Genomic DNA, 25,718 nt, shown 5'->3' with positions numbered 1-25,718 from the left:
AGGAGGCTAAATAAAGAAAGACTGTTTTTCCGTGTGAACTAGCACCCAACTTTCTGCATTTTGCTTACATCAGTTTAACTGTCCTACTAATAATTTAAGTCCACATTGACAAATATAATATTAATATTAATTGAAATAAAGAACAAGGCAACAACAACTATTCACTTAAGACAAACTTGAAAATATAGGTTTGAAAGTATTCTATGTTGTTACCAACAACAATGCAATTAATAGAAAAATGATCATTTTTTTTAGTTATCTACCATCTTTAAATATAATTTATCCTCACCCATTACATTAATCTTACCTATTATTTTATATGGTTGATACATCCTTAAACCAATAAGAAACAATTGGTGGAATGAAACAAAGGGTTACATTTTTGTGTCCAAATTTTAATGAGACATCAGATGATTAGAATACAGTTTCATTCTTAAATTTAAGAAATCTGCATAATGATGTGAAAATAGGAAACTTCTTAAATTTGGATGTGACTTATCTGTTAAAGCATTATGACCTTCAAATTTGGAATGTCAAACACTGAACCTTGTTTTACAAGTATTTAATGATTATGTTATAGAAGTTCTTAGTGAGTTGGAACCTAAACATAATCTGAATAATTAATTATTTGAAGACATAGTCCTTCCCAAAAAGAGGAACCACCATTTATTAGCTTTGTGTTCCAGACAATACATTCTTGGCAACTGACCTTTCTATATCACCAGTTCCTGTTTTAAAAATGTTTGTATTTTAATTGGATGTATTCTTGTGTTTTTAAAGGACTTTTTGGCGACCAGTAGCTTAAAAAGAAAGGTCAGTCACCAAGAATGTATTGTCTGGAACACAAAGCTAATAAATAGGTGATTCCTCTTTTTGGGAAGGATTGTGTCTTCAAATAATTAATTATAATTATTGCCATTGGACAAAAATCTACAAAAAAAATAATCTGAATAGTTATGAAACTACTGACTTTATATCAACTTTATAAATATAATTTATTCATGGTGAAAAATAGTAAACATTAAAACAAGATTATAGGCTAAAGATAAAATGGGGGAAACCCATTAGAGAAGTAATAATTGATAAAAGTTTGGTTTTTTTAAAATAATGTTTGGACATTGTTACAGAAATGGGAAGAGCTAAAACTGCAAAGTGATGCTTTCTCTAAGGAGACTTTCTAGCATTCAGTCATTAAACAAATGCTCTTATTGAGATATCATCTTATAGTTTTTCAGAATTACAACTTCCATATATATTATTAGACAAATTTCAAACAGATATCCTAGAAGATAGATGTAGTATGTATAGATAACTCACAGATACTCAATACAATATTTCACTTTGTCAGATATTTAACTTGGAGAAAAAAAGAAGATTAAGCAGAGCAATGAGGGTGAAATTAAATATTATTATGAATGATTGTACATTTAAAAATGACTATAACTCAGAAGATTAAATTTTAAAAGAAATTGGATATTTACACACATTTCTGTTATGGAAGAGGGTATTTCAAGTTTATCAAATAAAATAAAATCCTATTATCACTTATTTAGTTAGTTATTGTTGCTATGCAGTGCTGAGAAAATTAAAATGTAACAGCTGTAAGGAACATTAGTAACAGAAGTTTCCTTAGAGGAAGCTTGTAAATTAATTTTAAATCTTGATAGAGGTGATTTGTTTGATTCACAACAAGAAGTTGAACACATTGTCTGTTATAATTTTATTGCTATTAATGAATAATTATCAACATTTATGAGAAGACCTTGCTATTAAATTAAAATTAGCAATGTAGAAAAAAAGTAAATAATGATTTTGTTAATAATTTGATAGAAATTTTTCAAATTTTTGTTATACCTTTTTAAAAATCATACAATTTGCTTCTATTTAAAGTTTCAAAAAACATTATGTAAAAGCAAACAGCATTTTAATCCCAACCTTGATGATGTCACAAACTTGTGTTTAGGCCGTGAGTGTAGGTGATTGTGACTAAATGCTTAACATTACTCACATCTTGTTGGTTGCATCATAATAGGAGCAACTCCAGGTTGGCCCAAAGAAGTGGCAACAACATTGGGAGCAGGCGCAGATGCGCTAACTATTCCACCCTGAGACAAAGCTTGAACCTGAGCTTGTGATGCAACAGGTATTGTGTTTGTTCCCAGAACGGAAGTACCCAACTGTGGCTGTCCTCCCTGCTGCACAGTTATGGCTCCCGTCGTGCCTTGACCGGCCAGGTTGCGGAGAGCACTCATTGGATCTGAAACTTGAACTCCTGGATTTGAAGGTGAAGCTCCAGGTGCTAAGGCTGTATTCGATGCTGCTTGTCCAGAAGATAATGTCGGTTTCTTGGAATCTAAAAAAATTAAATAAAAATATAATAAAAAATATGGCAACAATGATTACTGATAATTAAAGCTAGGACATGTAGGCACTAAAAATCATATAAATAGTTATAAATATATATAGTTATTTTTAGTACCTAGATATTTTAGCTCTATTTATAATAGAGTAATAAATATTCAATGCAAACAAAATTTACTTAATATAGTATCCAGAATAATAATGATTGCATTTCTTTTAGTAATTTTCAATAAACAATCTATTACAATAATTAAATTCATTATAAAAATTTTTCTAAAAATTTGCAAAAAATAAATAAACAAACACATTATCCTTATTGAAGACAAAATTAAATAATGTTAAGTCTTAACTTCAATCAGCACAATAGAATTTTTTAAACCTTTGAAAATTTTATTGAAAAAATATAAATGATCATAACCAAATAACATTTCATATATTAAATCAGTTATTCAATAATTCATTCCTTATTCCAAAAATCAAAATTCAGAAATATACAGGGTGTCCCAAAAAATGTAAACACACTTTAACAACTGATAGCTCAATTGATGTTTTTTTTTTTTTTTTTATTTTCAGGTTAAACCTATTAGAACTAATAATGGAAGTCAGACTAAGCTTTGATCAAAGAAAATTCATTCTAAAATGCTACTAGAAGTGTGAAAATACAGTTGAAGTGCAAAGACGGTTTAGGAGGGAGTTTCAAACAGATCCACAAACGCACCTCACAATCACTCGAATTAGAGATAAATCTGAAGATGGTGTACTCCCACATTACCATCATGATGTTAGATCCTTGTGGAGTGTTGAGTTTTGAGCACAATGAAACAGTCAACACTAAGAACAAAGAAAACATTTAATTATACAAAACTTAGGTATACAGCCAGCAAGGGAGCATTGGTGATATTCACAATACATATAACTAGTGGTGTCCAGTCCAACTCCTTGCCTTTGTAGAGATAATGTTTTAGGAGTTTCAAACCTGGTCTATCCTTTCCTTTCTTACTTGGTCTCTCCTCCACAAGCAGATCCTTTCTTCACCTCTCACACAGGAAAAAGATATCCCATGCTCTTTTACATCCCCTATATATACATCACCTGTAGCGCCCCCTTGTGTTACATTTAAATGCACAATTTAGAAAAACAAAAATATAGAGAAAAATTATAACAACCACAATTATTTACACGAACAGCACATTAATAATAAACATACTAAAATTATTATTATTCATAAGAGAAACATCACATATAAACATTCACAAAATAAATACATCATGGTGGTTACTGCCACATCCTACCTTGATAAGATTTTGCCAAACAGGTGAATTAGACAAAGGGGTTTCGTCTCTGTATTCACCACTTACACTTTTTTTATGGGCTACTTAAAAGACAAAGTTTATGCTATAAAACCTGAAACAGTTGCTGAATTGAGAGCAGCCATTGAACGAGAATGCCAAACAAAATGTCTTGTGATGTTTGTGATTCCATTGCTTCGCGTTGTCAGCAATGCCTGGACCAGAACAGACGTCAGTTTGAAAACAGGCATTGACAAAACAATTAAGTAATGTCTATAGATTCTATTACATTTTGAAAAGGAAATGTATTTTAATAAACACCAACTTTATAATTATTTAAAGTGTGTATACATTTTTTGGGACACCCTGTATTAATAATTGATTAAATTTCCTTACATTCCAAAATTGAAACTTTTCATATTTAATATATTTCAAAATTTGAAAATTTAAACTGTTCTTCATAAGTGTTTTATTAAATTTCATATTAAAACAGATTACTGCGCAATAATCTACTATTACTGCCTACTGTTCAAGATGTTTGATGTTTGTTAAGATATGGCAACACAACACTTGGGTGATCTGCCTAGAGGGGGATGCCTTCCGGGAGGTCTTTTAAAGGAAACTGGCCCCTATTTAGGCATTACAAACGTGGAAAAAACCTGGAAAACTCCGCGTGGCCAGCCCGTCCGAGCAAGGCGCGAACCAACGACCGAACTACCAGTGTTCGGGATACAAAGACCGCTCGGCCACTGGTGGGCCCCTACTGTTCAAACTTATTACAATTTAATAAATGCACTAAATTTAAAAATCATTAATTATTATTTGATTATATCATGTAATGATTTAAATGATATTTCTTTTCTTGTGCTTAGCTAAGCTGATTAATAATTCCTGTACAAAGTTCATTTTACCATCACATTCTGTCTTAGATATGTGGGATGAAAGCATTCCTATCCCAAATCCACTTAATATCTTTCATGTGTTTAAAAGCTCCAATCTGAATTTAGTAATGTGATTATATTTTAAGCATTTTAGGATAACATTTCCAACTTTAAAATGTTATCATTATAAACATAGCATAAGTAGATAACATAATATAAACTTAACTGAAACATAATTTGTGAATTATTTGGAAGAATTTTCACTAGTTTTTGACTTTGAAAAAATAATAAGCCTTACATCACCTTTCTTTCCCTACTGAATTGAATTTGTTTTTTATTTTAAAAAGTTTCTATTTTTAAAAAATAAAAACAAATTTATAAAATTTATTAAGACAGATATATTTTTAATTTTTATTTTAACCAATAACATTAATCAAAATAAACTTAAATCAAAGTTCTAGAGTCAATATTCTAAAGAAGCTGGCAAATGCACTTGTGTGACTGCATGACTTTTCCCAGTACTCAAATGGGAGATTAAGGGGACTGGAAAAGAATTCTGATAATTTTTAATTACACTACAATATAAAATTTAAATAATAATAGTACTCATTAATAATTAATGACAACAAAAATTTTGTTATATTATGAGAAATTTCTCACTTTTTCAAAAATAAATATTCAAGTTTAAAAATAGATTATTATATAGAGGAAAACAGTAAGAGCAGAAATGGGCAACCTTTTTCTATGTAAGGGCCACATTTAAAACTTTTGAACTTATGCAGGCCCCACACAAGAGAGAAAAGAAAACAAAATTGAATTAATCACATTATTTATTCATATATGATTATAAATTAACATAAGTATACTTAATTTGACTTCTGTCACTGACATAACTGTAATATATCTGAAATATTTGGTTGAATATTAGTCACTGCTAGTTTTAAATTAATTTTGATGTCAGTCTGTTAGCCAATTTCTTGTTTCACTTTTTACTAAATATTTAGTAAGTTGTAGAAAATAATATTAAGAAAGTATGCAGCAAAAATTTTAAAGTCCAGAAATTGATATATTTATTAATATTTTGTGTGACATGAGCAGCATGAAATATTAATGCAAGCTGCATGCGGCCCAAGGGCCACAAGAGTATGACTAGGGTTTCTCAAACGGGATACTGGAATTCCAGTTTCTTTTTTAACACGAGAAATCCTGCAAATTTCCTAAAAATTGACTTTTTTTGTATTTTGTGTTGAGGAAATTTTGCAAAATAGAAAGTATAATTAACTCGTAAACTGTCAGAATACATTTGTATTTATTAATTTTAAACCTACTTATTAGTTTTTTAAATTTTTGCTCGTTATGGCATGTCACAAATGACCAATAATTAATATGTAGCTTATTTGTGGCAGCACAATGAAAATTCTTTACTTGTCAGAACCTATAATATCTGGAATAATTGCACTTACGCAGTCTTAATTTTTAACCGTGCCCAGTAGCTTCGATAACTGCGTAACGCCAGGTTGTGCAAATTCGGCAAGGATACAAATAAGTATGAAGTCTGCAAGTATAAAGATTTTCTTCATAAACTTGATTATTAAAGACAAACGAACGGCCAAATTATTGGGCTATAAGCTTGATGTTTCTATTAAAGCAGCCGAGGTAGACAAATCAAGAATACTAGAGAGCAAAAAAGTACTACAATCTCAAAAATGAACTAGAAATCTTCCAGGCTACGGGTGAAAAAATACGTAACATTTATCGTCTCTTAAATGCATTAAAGATGATTCCACCCACATCCATTGAATTGAAAAGGGCATTCTTGGTAGCATGCTTTTCATTAGTTAAATAAGAACCAGATCGACTGATTGGAGTATTGTCCATCTTTGTTTTTTAAAATCCTATTATAAAAATTTACAATAATATTTTGTAGTGTGTTTTATTTAAAAAGGAAAATTATTTTTTAAGTTAAAAGTTTGATCTAGGTTCAATTTTTTTAAATTTTCAACTCAATTCAAAGCATTATTTTGTTGTTGTCATATGCAGTTTCCAGCAAACTTTAATAAATTTTTTCTATTTGTGAAAATTTCTACCTAATTCAAAGGTAACTTTTAACATATATCTTACAAAGCATTATTAATATGATTTTGGAGGTTGCGGAACGTATTAAATTACTTTAAAAAGTAAAAAAATAATTATATCATTTGATTTCAAGATATTTTGTATACCTTAAAAATAATTAATTCTATCCGGGATTTCCTGGGATCCTGGGAAACAGTTCACTTTTATCCAGAATCCCAGGACAAGCAAAAGACCAGGAAATGAGAAACCCTAAGTATGATTCAAAGTTAAAATTGTGTGTGGTGCCTTCTTTTTTTTATTTATTAATTTATTTTAATTTATTTAAGTATACTGTGGTACCATCTGTTACAAAAATATATGAAATCATTTCGAAAGCAGAAACCTTATTTTGAAGGGTAGAGCTAAGTTTTTAAAAATTTGTAAATGTCAATAACAAGTAAATTTTAAATCTAACCACAGTCAAGATATAACCCCTACACCCTCTATTTTGCCCATGACTTATAATCTGCAAAATATACTAGCAACAATGTTAGTATGTACTAGCATATATAGTAGTAGTCCTGCCAAATTTCCAAATGCTTTGACCATAAAATCCTGAGATATAATGCAAAATACAAATACATCTGGAGGAAATGTTACTCAGTCAAAAATTCACACTTTATTATCCAATCTCCAATGCTTCTATCTTCAAAATTTATTTTTTTAAAATTCCAAAATTTAAATCTCCAAAAGAGGTGTGCCTGTGCCAGCTGTTATAGTGTTGCGTCATAAATAGTCTGCCATGCTCTGGATAGTTTTTTTCATCTTTACAGTTGATTGACAGGCCTTTGCAGTCCTCTTTAAAAATTTCTAATGCCTCCAGATTTCGCAGTTGGTTTATATGTCAGGTTTGTCAGATCATTGCCACTTGTAGATTAGGTGTAATGCCATTTTCAAAGGCATATATCAAACTGATCACATCTGATTATTATATGCCAATGAAAATGGCATTACACCTAATTTACAACAAGTGGCAATGATCCGAAAAACCCGACATAAACCAACTACAAAATCTAGAGGCATTAGAAATTTTTAAAGCAGACTGCAAAGGCCTGCCAATCAACTGTAAAGATGAAAAACAACTATCCAGAGCATGGCAGGCCATTAATGACGCGATGCTATAACAGCCAGCAAGGGCACATTTCTTTTAGAGATTTAAATTTTGGAATTTTTAAAAAATAAATTTTGAAGATAGAAGCATTGGAGACTGGAACATTTAAAAATCAAAGCTGAACTCATATCGCACCAGAAAAATTTATAGAAAACCTGAAGAAGACCCTAGAAATGGGTCAAAAACATTAATGTTACATTCTAAAAATTATATTATCTGCAAAGCTCTCTAAAGGTTTCTATATACATGTTATATGGGAAGATGCTAAGATAATTAAACCATAATCTTCTCAGATACTTGGAGAGACTTAAGTTTATAAAGCCTAAAAGAAACAGATGGGATCAACTACAGAGACATGGACACAGTCATCAGTGTGGTGGTCCATTTATGAAATTTAACATATTCTATTTCTACATTGTCAGCCATGATATTTATTTTATTTTATATACATTCTATGTTATTTACTTTATTTTTACATTTTCTTAATTTTTTTTTTTACATTTCGTAAGAACCACCACACAATACTGAATATTCACCCAAAATCCAGCAATTAAACAGTTGAACGAAAGTTTTCATCCACCTTCAAGTAGACATGTTCAGGTTGAATATTATGAGGCTACAAGAAAATTCTTCATTTAGAATCACATGTGTGATTCTAAATGAAAATTATCCACTGTTTGACCCAAAAAACTGATTTGCTATACAGTCAAACCTGTTTTTATGCGCTTTTTTTATGTGCGATTTTTATTTGTGCGATTTTTTTAATGCGAATTTTTAATTTGTGCGGTATAGTTGGCGACTAGTCTCGTGCGATTCGTCATGTCTTACGTTGATTTATTATAGCTAAATAAACTTATTATAGCATAAATGCACTTATTATAGTAATATTATTGCATGAATATGCGAAAAATGAAATAATTTACTTTTTAAGTCAACAAAACACCACCTGGACAAAAATATGTAAAACAGACGATAGACCAGACGATGCAGTCAAGTGCTGACATCTGTTGTCAATAAATTCTATTTCGTATGGTTTTGAGTTATTTTCTATGTGAGACTTTTTTTATGCGGTCCCTGTTGACCGCATAAAAAAAATATTTTTTTAATTGTGTCGCGAAAACTATTATTTACAGCCATTCGTGAAGTTTCGTGAGATTTTTTTTAATGCGTTTTTTTTAATGCGGTCCCTATCCCCCGCATAAAAACAGGTTTGACTGTATATCTCAGAAATTGACAACAGAATGGAAAACATCAACAGGCATAGGTGTAAGTCCATTTTTTTGTTCATAAAAGGCTCTGTAAAGTAGAAATTTTCAGATGTAAAGCCAAAAAGAAACCATTACACAGTAATAAAGAAGGGAAGATTAGCACAGGTCAAAAAGCATTAAAACTAGACAATAAAGCAGTAGGCAACATGTTATATTTTCAGATGAGAGACTTTTTCATTATCCAGTGATCCCATCCGGTATGTCACAAAGAAGAAGAAAAGTTATTACTCAGAATGCCTTGTGGTCCAAAAAGTATGCTCCTTTCATTAATGATTTGGGGTGCAAATACTTACAATTGTGTTAGAATGCTTTATTTTGTGAATAGCATAATGTATTCATATCAGTATAATACTATTATACAGTGTTTTTCAACCTTTTTTTATTTTATGGCACACTTGAACCTATAATTAAATTTCCACGGCACGAATTTTCATGTAAAAACTCACATGATTTAAAGTTGTGTTTGTAAACATTCTATCACCATATTACTTGTCACTTAATTCTTTTTGTTTTTATTTTTTGTGAATTAAATAAAACAGTATTGTTGTTCCTTAAAATAGCAGCAGGTTACAATAATAGTTATTTAAATGAATAATTTTCATTTACATCAGAAAAGAAATTAACATTAAGACTTAATTTGCATTTAAAAGTGGCATGATAATTGCCTTTAGAAACCTGCCCAATGTCCCACTATTTCTAAGTTAAAAGTTTATTTGAACTAAATATGGATAGTTATAAATTTTTGATTTAAAAAAAATTTTATTTAAAATGAAATAACCTGGCATTATGCTCATATAATTTTGCTTATAAATATATATTTTTTACTATATTATATATACGTTTATTCATTATAACAACGAAAAAGTTGTAAAATCAATTTAAAGTGGTTTCAATTTTGACATGTATACTTATTGTTTTTTGGGCTTCATTCCAAAACAATTTATTTAACAACCTTCAAAAATTTTTGTGGCACACCAGTTAAAATCACTGCTCTTATACATCATGTCATCAACACAGCCAGAGATGCATTTGAATTGGAGCCATATATTTTCCAACAAGTTTTGGCATCCTGTTACACATCTAAACAAGTATACATTTCTGGTTTTAATTACATTTAATTAAATGTCAGGTAATTATTTAATATTTTAAAGTTACTGAACCTTTAAAACAGATTTGATGAAATGTTTGAAAAAAATTTATTTTTCATCTTGAAAAGGAAATTTATTTATTCCTCAGATTTTTATTACCGGAGGATGAGTGCATTTCTCTCCCTCCTGGAGTAATTTCCTTTCCCAGGGAACTCAGAATGTGTCACTGGGAACTAAAACAAAAAATTTACGTTTGGTGAAAACGGGTAATGTGAGTTGGAGCATAAAAAGGAGGGACTCAAGGACAAAGGGTTGTCGAGAGTTCACGAACGCTTCAACAAAAGTGTCCCAAAAATGTTTATCGTCATCCAGGCTACCCGGAACTTCATTCTTTGTGTTCCTTTGGAGAACACCGTCGAACTCCCCGGATTATTAGCTCCTCTAGTTTTCCATCGCTTCCTCGACCGAAATCCGAGAAAAGGAAATCTCAATTGCTCCTGGATTCCATCCCCACCGAACTACTGACTGAACAAACTCAAATCGTCAATCTGGAAGTCTGCACAATGTATATATCAGGGGTGGGCATGCATGAGTTCAGTGGGAGCCGAAATGTAGGTTTTGCAAAATGCATGGGAGCTGCAGTTCTGTACTGTCGTGGTGGATAGTATGGTAAGGCACGTGATTTTATTATATAATATAAATATGAGGGCTATTTTTAAATAAGGCCCATTTGTAAGTGAGAGTGAGAATAATGCACAATCACGGCAGTACACATGCACTTCTGCTCTGAGCAAGCTTGGCACATGTTTTGACGCCATTTGCAGCCATATCGTCTGTCTGTATGCTAAGCTATAGAAGTTTAAAATGTTTAAGAAAATTGAGTCTCCCGCCGACTGTGAGATACAATCTGTTATTCGATTCTTGAGTGCAAGAAACTTGGTAACAGCGGAAATTCACCGTCAGATTTGTGAAGTTTACTGTGATAATGCTATGAGTGACAGTAAAGTTCGAAAATGAGTAAGAATGTTCAAGGATGGGCAAATTAATGTGCATGATGAACCACGCCCTGGCAGACCTTCTCTGATTTCTGAAGATTTGGTTCGTGATGTGGATAACAAAATTCGAGAGAACCAACGATTCATGATTTCAACATTATCAATTGAATTTCTACAGATTTCAAGATCAGTTTTGTATACCATTGTTTCAGAGAAACTGAATTATCGAAAATTGTGTTTTCGGTGGGTTCCAAGATTGCTTTCTGACGATCACAAAACAAAAAGATTGGACAGTTCTTTATCGTTTTTGACTCGATATGATCATCCACACAGTCCAGACCTTGCACCCAGTGATTTTCACTTGTTTCGACACTTAAAGGAGTTCCTTTGTGGTCAACGGTTCAACGATGATGAAGAAGTGAAAACTGCAGTCATGGATTGGGCTTCTTCACAGGCGGTAATTTCTTTGAAGTCAGAATTCAAAAAATTGTTGAGCGGTATGACAAATGTTTAAACAAAAGTGGAAATTATGTAGAAAAGTAGATAAAAGTATGTAGAATATGGAAAAAAATATATTTTAATGATATTTACAGTATTCGATAAATAACAACCTTTTTTACACTCCAGCAATATTCTATTTCGTAAAAACGTTTTCAACTGCCTTCCAGCAATATTCTATTTCGTAAAAACGTTTTCAACTGCCTTCCAGCAATATTCTATTTCGTAAAAACGTTTTCAACTGCCTTCCAGCAATATTCTATTTCGTAAAAACGTTTTCAACTGCCTTCCAGCAATATTCTATTTCGTAAAAACATTTTCAACTGCCTTCCAGCAATAGAATATTTCGTAAAAACATTTTCAACTGCCTTCCAGCAATAGAATATTTCGTAAAAACATTTTCAACTGCCTTCCAGCAATATTCTATTTCGTAAAAACATTTTCAACTGCCTTCCAGCAATAGAATATTTCGTAAAAACATTTTCAACTGCCTTCCAGCAATATTCTATTGCTGGAAGGCAGTTGAAAAGCTAGGTTGTTATTTATCGAATAAATAATTCCAGTAAGCTTTGTTTATTTATTTACAGTATTTTTCTTCTTACTAAAAAACAGACCTTATTTAAAAAATAGCCTTCGTATAATATAAAACAAATATTGAATTTTTTTAATAAACATACTTTCACAAAATTATAAAAATAAAATTGTAAAAACATTAATAAAAAACAGAAATTAACACTTTCAGCAAAAGCCACATGTAACTCAAAAAGAACCGCATTTGCCCATGTCTGGTATATATCAACTTGCGGTTTCTTGTAAACTCTCTCTCTCGACCAGTATTTGACAGGATAAATATGTACTCCTTTTTGTTAAATTAAATCGATTTTTTAGTTGTTAACACAGTATCTGAGTGATTCACTTCTGAGCGTCTCTCAATCCTCCTCCATCCCAAATCCAACCGTCCATGCACGTGACCGCTTGTGTGAATCTTAAATCTGCGGTTTCTGTGTCTATCCTAGAAGACACAGTGGTGTCAGTCCTGACAAGGCGCTAAAGAGGTGCCGATCCTCTGGTCACAAAAATATTAAACAACTAGTAGCCTGAGACGCCCCCTAGTGGGCATTCATTCCGTGATACTGGTACTCCTCACTTTACGACCGAGTTCCGTTCTGACCACTACATCGTTAAGCGAATTGGTTGATAAGTGAGGAGCTTGCGCCAGGAATATAGGATCGTTGTAAAATTATACAAATTATGCACAAACTTCAAATTTATTCATAAAAAGACATGCATATGTACTGTACATATTATCATTTGTTTATTTGGTTATCTGGAGCTATAGAGGGTCCAGGTAAGGGAGATGACGACGATGAAAAGTTGTACCTTCAAGGGCGGAGGTTCTGGATGTAACAGTCGAAAAGAAACTCGTGTGGTTTGCTTTGTAATCTTTTTATTCTTGATAAATTTCTCTATAGCACTTCAAAAGTTCACTCATCCCACGTTCAACTTTACTAAAACATTCAGTATTTGGATCCATAGCCTCAAGTTCCAACATAGGTGCATTAATTTTGGAGAACACACCAGCTAACCCATGTACCATGAATTTCTTTTTCACTTCTTCAGTTCTTTCCTCTTCTTCCTCTTCCAAATGCTGCATCGCTTCTAACTCTATTAAATCCTCATTTGTTAGCTCTCCATCGGCATAATCCACTAATTCAACAATGTCTTCCACTTCAACATCTAAATTAAGCGCATTGGCAAAGCCCACAATTGTTTGAATTACATCAAACTGACTAAAAAGTGTATAGTAAGCCTATAGTATGCTCAGTTCGCATGTCACCAATCGCCACTGATCGACACCCATGCTGAGAAAGGGGATTCTCCGAATTGCAAGTCGAAACTCAATTGGTCGTAAGTGCGAGTGGTTGTTAAGCAGATAGGTCGTAAAGTGAGGAGTACCTGTATAAAGAATAAATTCATACTACAAATAAAAATAATAATATACTGAATTTTTCATGGCATACCCTACTAAAACACAGTCAAAAATGCAAAAAACCACATCTAAAATAGTACAGTAGAAGCCGAATTCTTCAGAGTAATCCTTAACCCTCTCCCCATAGGAGGAATTTTAAAAAATCCCTTCTTAATGTGCATTCTCATGGTATACCCAACTAAAACAAAGTCAAAAATGTAAAAAACCACATTTATTGTTATTTTAATGTTGTTACGAAAAAAGCTGAATTTATTGTTAATTTAAATAATAGCTGGGCCTAGTGGCCGTTTTTGGCATGCCGTGACAGAGACTGCCCAGTTTTTCAGTTTTATACAGTAGATTTTCTGACATTTTGCTCATTCAGATGAAAAGGTTGTTCTCAGAACTGGAAATGTTAGACTAGACAGGAAATTCTCCAGGTCTCAACCCAATTGAAAGTGTGTGCTGTCTTCTAGTTTTCATAGTTCAAAAAGCATGTCCATCAACAGAACAGGATCAGAAAGAAGTGATTGTGTGTAGTATCATTACATTAGTTATGATATTATTCGAAACCTAGACTACAGTCGACTCTGCATAAGTCAACACCGGGATAACTCGTCACTCGTCGGTTACGTAGTCAAGTTTTTGTGGTCTAGGCCGACTTACATAGCCATTTGTGTTATTAACGTTAAAAAACTCAGTTTACTCGACATCGCTTAACTCGTCACCACTGGATAAATCAACATACTTTTTCTGTTTCACACTTCTTAGAATTCTGATAAGTCGACTCCCCTCCTAAAAAATGAGTTCACACCACACAGCTTACTGTATGGTGTGAACTCATTTTTTCAAGAGGGGAGTCAACTTATCAGATGTCCAAAAAGTGTGAAACAGAAAAAGTATGTTGATTTATCCAATGGTGACAAGTTAAGCGATGTCGAGTAAACCGAGTTTTTTAACGTTAATAACTTTATTGCCTATGTAAGTCGGCTGGGACCACAGAAAGCTGACTAATTAACCTACAGTGTCGAGTTATCCAGGTGTCAACTTATGCGAAGTTGACTGTATTTTTAAAATAAAAATAATATCACAAAATATTAGTGAATATAATGTATACATTAATGTATTTGTATCCCTGTTTCCACGAATATTTTGTCTAAATCCTTTTTGCTTATTAACTCTTCTTCAATCAAATCTTCAAAAAATGTTTCTACATTTTCAAGCATCATATTGTATTGGGTTGTTCGGAAAGTTCGTAGCGATTTTTGATAGCCGACAGTTGAGACACCGATTGACGCAAAAATGATTAGAATTGTACAAACCAATGAATATTACGATAAATGACCTTGAGACGCGTCTGTTACAAAAAAACTGTTAAGATTATTCAAATAGCGTTTAATTTGGCTCATTGCAAAAATGGATGCGAACAATGTGCATTATCGACACTTGTTTCTTTTCTTTTTTCGTAAACACAAAAATGCTGCACAAACAGCAAAAAAGATATGTGATGTTTATGGTGGGAGTGCTGTATCAGAATCAACTGTTCGAAAGTGGTTTGCAAAATTTAAAACGGGTAATTTCAGCCTTGAAGATGCTCCTCGCTCAGGAAGACCTCCTGTTATTGAAGAGGACCAAATCAAAGCATTATTGGATGAAAACCCTCATTACACAACTCGAGAGATTGCAGACATAGTGAAGTCATCAAACAGTACTGTATTTCAACATCTAAAGAAGCTCGGATACGTGAATCGTTACGACATTTGGATACCTCACGACTTAACGGAAAAAAACTTACTGGATCGCATCTCCATTTGTGATTCTCTTGAAAAACGAAATCAAAATGACCCTTTTCTGAAGCGTTTAGTGACAGGTGATGAAAAGTGGATCATTTATAACATCATCAGCCGAAAACGATCGTGGGGTAAGAAAAATGAATCACCATTAAAAACTCCAAAGGCCGGTCTTCGTCCAAAGAAGGTCATGCTCACTGTCTGGTGGGATTGGAAAGGAATCCTGTACTATGAGCTGCTTCCACAGAATCAAACAATTGATTCTGATAAGTATTGTTCCCAATTGGATAATCTGAACATGGCAATTAAAGAAAAACGTCCGGAACTGGCCAATAGAAAAGGCATTGTGTTTCACCAAGATAATGCCAGACCTCATACGTCTTTACGAACACGCCAAAAATTATTGGAACTAGGCTGGGATGTTTTACCCCACCCCCCTTACTCACCCGACCTTGCCCCGTCGGACTACCATTTGTTCCGTTCTCTACAAAATTCCCTTCATGATAAAAACTTTGATACTTTGGAAGCTTGCAAAAACCACGTGGATCAGTTTTTCGCGGAAAAAACTGGAAAGTTCTACGAAGAGGGTATCATGAAGCTGCCCCATAGATGGCAACACGTCATTAAAAACAATGGCGCATACATAATGGAATAAAAGTATATTTTTAGTATTAAAACAATTTCTTTTATTTCTCTTAAAAATCACTACGAACTTTCCGAACAACCCAATACTATGTTACTTATGTACTACTACAATGTTATAAACAGTTCGACCATACATCTAAATTTAAATTTACATGGATTGTGAAATTCTCTTGCTGTTATGGGGTAGCATTGAAGTTGGTATTTTGCCAGTAATAAATAATAAATTTTTAATAAATAATGTGTGCTTATTTCTATCATGCATCATCATTTTTCATTTTTACACAAATCCGAGGTTCCAATGCCACTTGTGAGGTGTTGTTGAAGTCAATAATGTCACAGTAACAGCATTTTTCACTATTGTTTGCAATTTTTATAAATTTTTATGATTAGTGCATCAAAAACGTATAGTAAATTTAGCAGTGGAGATAAATGCAAGAAGTGTCACTCTATTACCATGGAAGCTAAACTAGACATTATAAAGCACATTAGATGAAGAAACTGCATTTGAAACACCTGCTATTAAGCAGTAATGAGTGGGTAAATGAGTATAACATATTCTATTAAGTACATTGAAAGATCAAATTCTAACAATAAGTGGATATTCTGTGTACAAATGTACAGTACTTTCTAGATTAGTTTTAAACTTACAACAAAACCTTGGGAACCTAACCTGTTCTTAAGTAGGGGAGCACCTGTCATATAAGAAAAAATTAGAACAACCAAACTTGCAGCTCTTATTTTTCTTCCATATTTATCATTACTTATTGCTAATACATTAACTCCATCATAGGTTAAATCTATAATACATTATTACCATTCCTGTCAATTCATATAAACTCAGGAATACAGTACTGTATAATATTGTAGAACACCAGTGTATAGTACAACTCCTTGATTGTTATATCATTAAAGAATTAGTTATTATATTTTCTATATATATTTTGTTATTATTTTGCCATCTTTTATAATATTTTAGCCAATTTTAAGAAAATATTATTGAATTTTATAGAGAAATTATTATTTGGTATTCCATGATCTCAGGAATTTAAGGCCACGAACACACATGCGTAAAATTGTGTGGCAGAAAACTGAATCAGAAATCAGCTTTCAGTTCAGTTTCTGTTTTACGCTTTTATGCCAGAAGACACATACGTAAAAATTCTGACCGAATAGGAAACACCACTGCTACCAACAGTGCTAATTTTATTAATTTTTTCTTGTCGTATATCTATTCCTTTGTACCTTCCATTTTTTTCTGCTTCCTCTGCTATAATATAGAAAATTTAAATTAATACACCTGTATTCTGAATTCAAATAAAAAACGTGCGTGTAATCTAAATACTAAGCCTATAAATCAATTCTACTAGACCTACCTGTTGTTTGAAATTTTGCACCTATAGCCATCCATAAACGTTGTTTAAATATAGTGGCTTTATACATGACACTGATGTGGTCGAATGGATTCAATAAACTCCTCTATTTCATTTATTTTTTGTTTTTTCGAGACCGTCACAATTGTAGGGTTAACCCTCATTGCCATTGTTAGAATAAAAAGCACGTGTCTACTTTGACGTCACAGAAAAGACTTCTCTTTATTGGAGGAATTTTGGCGTAAAAATTTTACGCCGTAAAAAGTAGAGACAGGCTCTACTCTATTTTCGGTTCTGTTTCAGCCAAAATTTCAGAAAAATTTTTATGCTTTCTGTTTTACGCTAGATTTTATGCCGAATTTTACGCATGTGTGTTCCTGGCCTAACAGTTGTATTGGTATATTCTTACAACTGTTCTTGAAACATTTCTTAGCTTATTAGCTGAACAAAATTTTTAAAATAAAATGAATAAAATCATTTACTTAATATAGTCTGTTACATATGATATATAATATTATTTGTAACAAATTAATGTTAATTTTTTTAAACTAACTTGCAATGCACACAATGGCTTTGGATCATCATCCAAATAATTATATCCATTAAAATTTAAGGATCACAAACATCCACGCCCAAAGAAGAATTCAAAATCATCACCTGGCAAAACTAGAAATAATGCCTTAAGACATTTGGACTTCAACCAGTTAAAGTCATAGTACATTAAAAGTAATGTCAAGCTGAATACAATTTTCTATAATATTATAATTACATTACTAGTAAAATCACAATTTTCAAAGCTAAATGTTTTAATATTGAAATGTAACTGTAACTATAATTAAAGTAAAGAATAATATTTATGTTTAAAATCAAATAATTAAATTTTAAGCTTAATTTTATTATTATTACATTGTAAAAGTGGATATCAAAAGATTCAAACTATAAAATAAAAATTTAAGAAATGAATAATTAGTTGCCACTCTCCAAAAGCTGGAACTTATTAATATATCTACATTAGGGTGGAGCTTATTTTTACAATTTGTAAATGTGAGCCTCCTACCTTCTATTTCTGTTCTAATATATATATAGAAAACATTCGTGCCAAAAATCTACTCCATTGGTGAATATTTACTGGTAGCTCAATGTCACTTAAGTTTTATAAATTCCAAACAGTAAGGATGAGCGTATGGCAATCACAAACTTCGACCACAATGTATCCATTTTAGTACAACAGTTTGTAAAACTGTAGTTGGTCATCTCAATAAATAAACCATTAAATTAATCACACATTAGTTAAATGGCATTCCCACAAAATTAATTGCTGTCATGACTCGTGATCTTTATTTTGCTGACATCATCAAGTCATGCTGCAAATGTTTTTCCCTGTTTCTGGTTGAGGCTGACTCAGTGCTCATACTGCTTACATCAACACCTATTGGCTATTTGGCTTGTATGGACAAATTCAGGCATGTCGCTGAAGGACTGCTGATATCATCAGATGAATAGATTATATAATCCAGAAACTGCTCAAGCAAATCACAATACATTTTTGTTCATTTTGGCAAAATTATTAAATAATAAATATGGTGGCAGCAGCAACTAGATCTAAAACTGAAGTGTACCTCCTTGGTTCAACAGGAACTGAATTAACTGGCAACAAGTTGCATCCTTACGTCAGGCTCTTGGTTTGTTTTTACAACACCATCTTCAACTGAAACAAACTATCAGACAGTAATCAGCTGCTACAGTCGAAAAGCTGGCAATATTTTATGAAATGGCAAGGATCCCAATGATGGATCCAAGAAACTGCATAACTAAACTATAACATTGAAGTGAACTCACTCAGCAAAATTAAATCACAAACAACCAAACACCTTAAGTTGCTGAGAAAATTTAATAACTAACAAACGTTTTCAGCCAAATCTGTTGGCCATCATCAGGTTAAACATATTCGAATGCAAACACAAAATGGAACAAAAAATTTAAATACAAATAAATAAAATAACGGATAAAATATACATATAAGAAAGTAAAAATTAAATATAAATAACAAAAATATATAAAAAATATGTATAGGTTAAATAAATAAATATTAATAAACTACACAAAACTCTAATAAATGCAAGAAGTGCATTTATCAATAAATTATACGAAATTCTGACAAATACAAGATATGCAGTGATAACAAAATCAAGGCATTAAATTAAGAGCTATCAAACCTCTTAATTATATGCATTAATTATAAAGATATTAATTAACTAATTAATTATATGCATTAATTATAAAGATGCAGCTAATGTTTCACAAGTGTGGAAGTACTGTTATGAGGGGGAGAACACCCAATAATTGCGTCTTAAGACATCAAGTTAATGGTTATGCAGCAAATTGCAGCAAAATCTTCTCACGCGCTAAACTGTCATCGTAGCACGAGAGAATCGTTCCATTATCAAGCTCAACCGTTTTCTCGTAATTTGAATCGGACTGGATTCGATTTGAATGTTCCATTTCACACGTTGGTGTATTTATTACAAAGATATCCCGAGGAAGACCCAGAATGGGTCGAAAACGTTTGAAGATTTATGAATGTGATTAACTGGAGTAATTAAGGTTGTGTTGGATGAATTATAAACTATAACAAACATTTAAAGAATGATGTTTGCTAAAGAAAAACAAGGGGCAACAATCTATAACACAGCAAACAAATGAAATTGAATTTGTTAGTAAACTAGATAAACTTTTTGACATTTCTCATCTTAGAGCAATCAAAATGATAAGAATTCCAGAGGATCATGAGTTCTGGTTAGCTCAGCGTGAGAAAGGACAAAGGGAAAATGATAGGTGTGGATGCAAAATTAGCTGCAAAGGAGAAACAATCAGCACAAAGACAGGAACAGATGCTTAACAGAAAACGTAGAATGGAAGACTTGAAGAGAAGTGGTGAAGAAATAGCAGAACTAATATCCTCAAGAGTAGCACAGATACTGAAGAAGATGCAAGCTGTAAAGAAGACAGAATCAAAGGAGAGAGATTTCATTTGTCATAAATTGCTCTTTTTATAAACTTTGTGGAATTGAGCTACCTCTATATATTAATATATCAAGTTCAAATTTCTCCTGTAGTAATTTGAGACCAGTTGGAATAGTTCTGGAGAGTAGGATCACAAAAAAGTAAGCAATTTATTTTTCCCCTATTTTAAGCACCACCTTAATCTACATTCAACCAAGTCAATTTATGTACTTTTCCAGCAGTGAAGTAGATGATTTAGAGTTCCAGTTAGATCTAAAGCAGACTAGTGAATGTAGTTGAAAATGTTTGTAAATCATTTACCTCAGTGCTGGAAAAGTTCATAGGTTGACTTGGTTGGACATAGTTGCCACTCTTAAAAAACAAAAACCTTAATGTTTCCAGCAATAAAAACTATTTAATAATAACGTTTTTGACTGTTTTAAACAGCCAACATCAGTTAAAACGTTTTAACTGATGATGGCTGTTTAAAACAGTCGAAAACGTTATTATTAAATAGTTTTTATTGCTGGAAACATTAAGGTTTTTGTTTTTTAATAGTTTATTTTTCCAGTAGCTGATTTACTTATTGCATTATAGTTGCCACTCTTAAGTAACAAAAATATTTTAACTTTATTTGCATTACCGTATTTTACGGACTATAAGATGCACCTTAATTCTTAAGCAATTTTTTTTTAAAAATGCCTATAAGATGCTACGGACCATAAGACGCGCCTGAATTTTGGAGGCAATTTTTTGAAGGAAAAAGTGCATCTTATAATCTGTAAAATACAGTATATTTTATTTTATATATATATGAGTTATATTTTATTACATAATTTCTCAATTAAACATTAGAAAGTGTTGTTACAAGTGTTGTCATCTCCTTTTTGAGTTTTGTTTGGTTTGGTTCTGGCATGGTTTTAGGGAAAATATTAGCATTGAAAGATTTCTTTCTAGTTTTTGACATGAGCAGCAACACAGCCAGGAATAAATCATTGGGAAATTGCAGGAACAAGTTGCAATTGAAAAAAATTCCAACTGGTATTTTTCCTTTTCCAGCTAGCATTAGGCCTATTATCTACAATCTAAGCAGTAAAAAATGTAATAATAGTCTAAGTTTATGTGATGAAAGCAAAAACAAATACTATATATATGAGTATATAAACCACATATGGGCACGGATGACTAAGGAGTGGAGCAGTACAAGGGAGCTAGGCCATCTCATAGCTGCTGCTCTGAACCTGGGTTGGGCTAGAATTAATTTTTTCATTTCTTTCTATATATAATTATTATAGCAGAGTAAATAAAATTCACAAAAATAGAAGAAACACCCCCCAAAATTAAAGTGTGTCTTTATAATTTATCCTTTTCACACACCTCAGGAATGCAACAGTCACACAGCAGAGATGACCTTTATTTTAAAGCTCTTCTCAACTTAAATATATAAAACTTAAAAAACCTCTCCACTATCAACAATTCATTATGACAAAGCTACACATTTATGAATGTATATTATAAAGCTTTATAATATATAATACACATTAATTATATAATAGATAGAAAATTTATGCACATGTGTATATGTACTGTACAGTACCTGTACCTATAAATGTATGAATGTGTAAATTTTCAATATATATGTATATTTACATTATTAATTGTTAATACTTAGTGACAATATCTAAGTAAATTATAGCATAACACACTCAATACAAACACTTTTACTCAACAAGAAGTTCAACATTAAAAATTCACATATTCATCAATATCTAATAAAGTATATGTGGATTATTTAACACAAAATTTATACTAACAAGAATTCTTCATAAATCAAAAGTCAAATATGATAAGGGCTCTTAAGCATGAAAAATTTATAAAGAACATTTCGTTTTAACTCTGAAAATAATTTTATTTGAATAATTATATTGTTTAATAACTAAATGAGGAAATTTACAGTATAGTATTTTAAAGTTAATATTGCAGTATTTTAGTAAAACACTTATAAAGTATATTATAATATTTTAGTATTCCAAAATAATTATAAAGTAATAACTAAATTTATAACATTTGAAAGTTGTATCTATTCTAGAAGAAATTTGAAAACATCAATAGAATTTTATCTTTAAATTATTTTTTACATGACAAATAAAAAGGCATTTAATAAGTCTGTTTAAATATTTTTTTTTTAATGCAAATGAGAACAAGTTCAGTCTTTTTTTATATAAATGTTATAGAATAAAACAGAACAACCAATAGATATTTTGTAAAATTGAAATGAACTAAATGCTTGTGAAATATAGATGAATGGATTATTGTGAACTTCCCAAAAATCATACTATCATGAATAAGAACAAGGTTTCCAGTGTCCCTTATCTCAGAACTAAATACATTATAAGTTTAAAAGAAATATACTGAAAATTAATTTTTCTACATATTTCATATAAAATAAACTTCAAAGGAATCAAAATAATCTTCATTAGCTATGTTTTCAATCACAGATTTCTGTATCAATTTGACTAAATTCTTTACAGGTGCCACACAAAAATAAAAAAATAAAAGTAATAAAATTTATTATAATAAATAATGTGAGATAATAATCAGGAATAATTCAAATTTTTCCAATTTAATAAATATATTAACTTTAAAAGGATTAGTTAAGACAAAAATGAAACATGTGAATAAATCTTCATCTCTGTAAACCGGTCCTTTGAAATTAGAGTGTATTGTTCCTAAAGCAACAGAGAAACAGTCCATTTTTGCCACACACCACCAATTAAACGGCTCGCCAATATATTTAAAATGTCTCGATTGTTTTCCTTTCGGCTACCTTGAATGTTTGAAACTAACATCTCGGGGATGGAGTCCAATCAATAGTCAGGAAAATTCCATTTTGCGAGAGGGGTGAAACTACAACCAACAAGTCTTTGCAAACAGGAAGTTATGATTGTTTGCCATCCTTGCTAGATTATTTTATCCATTATTAAATAATTGTAATATAAGTAAAAAAAAGAAACAGTACCTTATTTAATTTGGTAAGTTATATTATTATAAACATTCTTTAATATAAAAAAAGATATACTAAAATTAAAATTCCAAAAATCTTTTAATATTCTTTTATGAAAAATTTTTCTATAATTTCTAAATTAATAAATTTAACTAGTTAACAGATACAATAATACAAAAATCAATTTACACATTTTTAAATGATTAAATATAAAATCTTTAAAATTTATAACTGAATTATTATTTACAGATTTAAAATTACATTAAATGTATTAAAATTTTTATTAAATATTTTAAAATATATAATATTTATTTGTATTTTCTAGTTTAATTTAAGCACAAATTTAACTGGAGAGAAAAAAATATTTTTTGAATAATCATTTTATTTTAATACTTAGACACAATTATCCCTCAAATAAGCAACAGTTTATCATAAAAACCAGGAAATATGCTTTAGAGTATTAATTAAAAGCAACACCTGTTGAGGGTGCAGGATAAAAATCTAAGTCCAGAAAGTGTATCAATCCTTTAGAACGTATTTAAATTTAACATTAAACAAGAAAAAAAGAAAGAGGAGGAGGAGGAGGAGGAGGAGGAAGAGGAAGGAGGAGGAGGAGGAGAAGAAGAAACATAGATACATGCTATATATATAAAAGGAAATAATCTTCCGTTGCGTTAAACAACACGTAGAACGAATATTGTCTTAATTCCGCCGAATGATCGTCTTCCTAGCAATGCCGGTAACGTTGTTGGGACTCGAGTATCACAGGAGAAAGTGAACGATTTTTAAGACGCGTCAATTACAAAAATCGGAATCATACTCACAAGAAAAGTAAAACATAATTCCTCTGCTTTCCTATACATTCGTCCTAAACCAATGATGCGATGCTATATTTAAGATAACAAAACTTCAGAAGGAAGAAGAGTAGAGGCGGGAAAACTCCATCTTTCATCAGCCATCAACCTTTTACCCAAGCGTCTGCGCACGCATGCGCTTAACCTCTCGTCCACCGTCCACCCATAATTACACACAAATTGATATAAAGACGAATGATTGAATACATCGGAATGACAATCAATGAAGCCCGCCGGTCACGTGGTAACGTCGCTCCATTCTATATACCGACATCCAACTAACCCATCGGCATTGGCACAATACGGAACCAAAAACCATCCCCGGAACAAACACACTTCGGCAATCGATAGAGGAATAGATAAAGAACGGATCGCCTAACGAAATATGTGTAACACAATCCACATTTTTCTTCGTTTCGTCTTTAAAACCCCAAGTACGGCCGAGGAGGAGGAGAAAGGGAAGCCATATTCAGAATGATCAACTTAAAAAATATATTATTTTTTAATGCAAATTTTTAAAAATTTCTGAACATTTGATTATAGAAATAGATTCATTTTAAAATTAAAAAAACGTTTCTTGTTATTAAAATTTATATTTGTTTTTAATGCAATCCACTTCAAAGCTCCTCGGATGAGTTCAATCTAATGATTTTTTTACCCTTCCCGGAAGTGCTGGAGTGATGCTCTCTCTCTTAATGTAAAGAGAAGATATTAAATTATAGAAATCAATTCAATTTATCTCCTCGCGAGTTATACAATTAACATAATTTGATTTTACTCCTTAACGCCCCTTAGCCAAACTTTGTTACTTCTTCCTCCACAAAAAAAAATGCTATCGATATTTGTACAACGGGTGATATTTGTATAATTTATTGTACATTTTATGGATATACAGCAAACTTTCTGGTTCTTACTCTATCTATTTCAAATTTTGTTAATTATAAATTGCTGTTTACACGTACTGCTAAATTCTAAAGGTTGATAATTTTCTTGACTAAGATTGGACTTTATTAAAATATTTAAAAATATATTCGTAAAGAAAAATGAGAATAAATCTCAAAATATTTTAATTACTGTTAAAAAATTTTATGTTATCTTTTTCCTTTTTTAAAATATTTTTACCTAAATTAGCTTTAATATGTTTAATTTCGATAATAACGCCAAGCAATTTGAAGCTCGCGACTGCCACGTTATACTCAGAGAGTTAGCGATAATAACGTAACAATGCCAAATGGCAGTGAAATAGAGCTTACCACCCGAAGAAAGCCACAAATATCAATCATAACGAAGCCAAAAGCAAGATCAACAAAACATATTAAGCTAATAAGGAAAGTTTTAAATCAAAGCTGAATGGTGGAAATACAATCAAAGTGGTAAATACCTGGGCAGTATCTGTTATTTGTTATACTGCTTGATTGAGTGGACTAGGACTGAACTGGATGCTTTAAAAACAGAAAAACACAAAAAGTAATGACAA

At 31.4% G+C, this 25,718-nt stretch overlaps 1 protein-coding gene across 1 annotated transcript in view; it reads right to left on the bottom strand.

Annotated features, from left to right (window-relative positions):
- Positions 1–2,008: 2,008 nt before the first annotated feature.
- LOC136983395 (mediator of RNA polymerase II transcription subunit 15-like) overlaps positions 2,009–25,718 on the bottom strand; it is a gene marked incomplete at its 3' end in the record, with an annotated part of 73,324 nt that continues 49,614 nt past the window's right edge. The window contains 1 exon segment of the mRNA XM_067280108.1: positions 2,009–2,353. Coding sequence (XP_067136209.1) covers positions 2,009–2,353 — 345 coding nt within the window.

This window comes from Centruroides vittatus, unplaced genomic scaffold, assembly GCF_030686945.1.
Source record: "Centruroides vittatus isolate TY-2023 unplaced genomic scaffold, ASM3068694v2 contig_882, whole genome shotgun sequence".
Classification (NCBI taxonomy): Eukaryota; Metazoa; Arthropoda; class Arachnida; order Scorpiones; family Buthidae; genus Centruroides; species Centruroides vittatus.
Note: the sequence above shows the minus strand (reverse complement) of the source record. Positions and strands in the feature narration are given on the sequence as shown.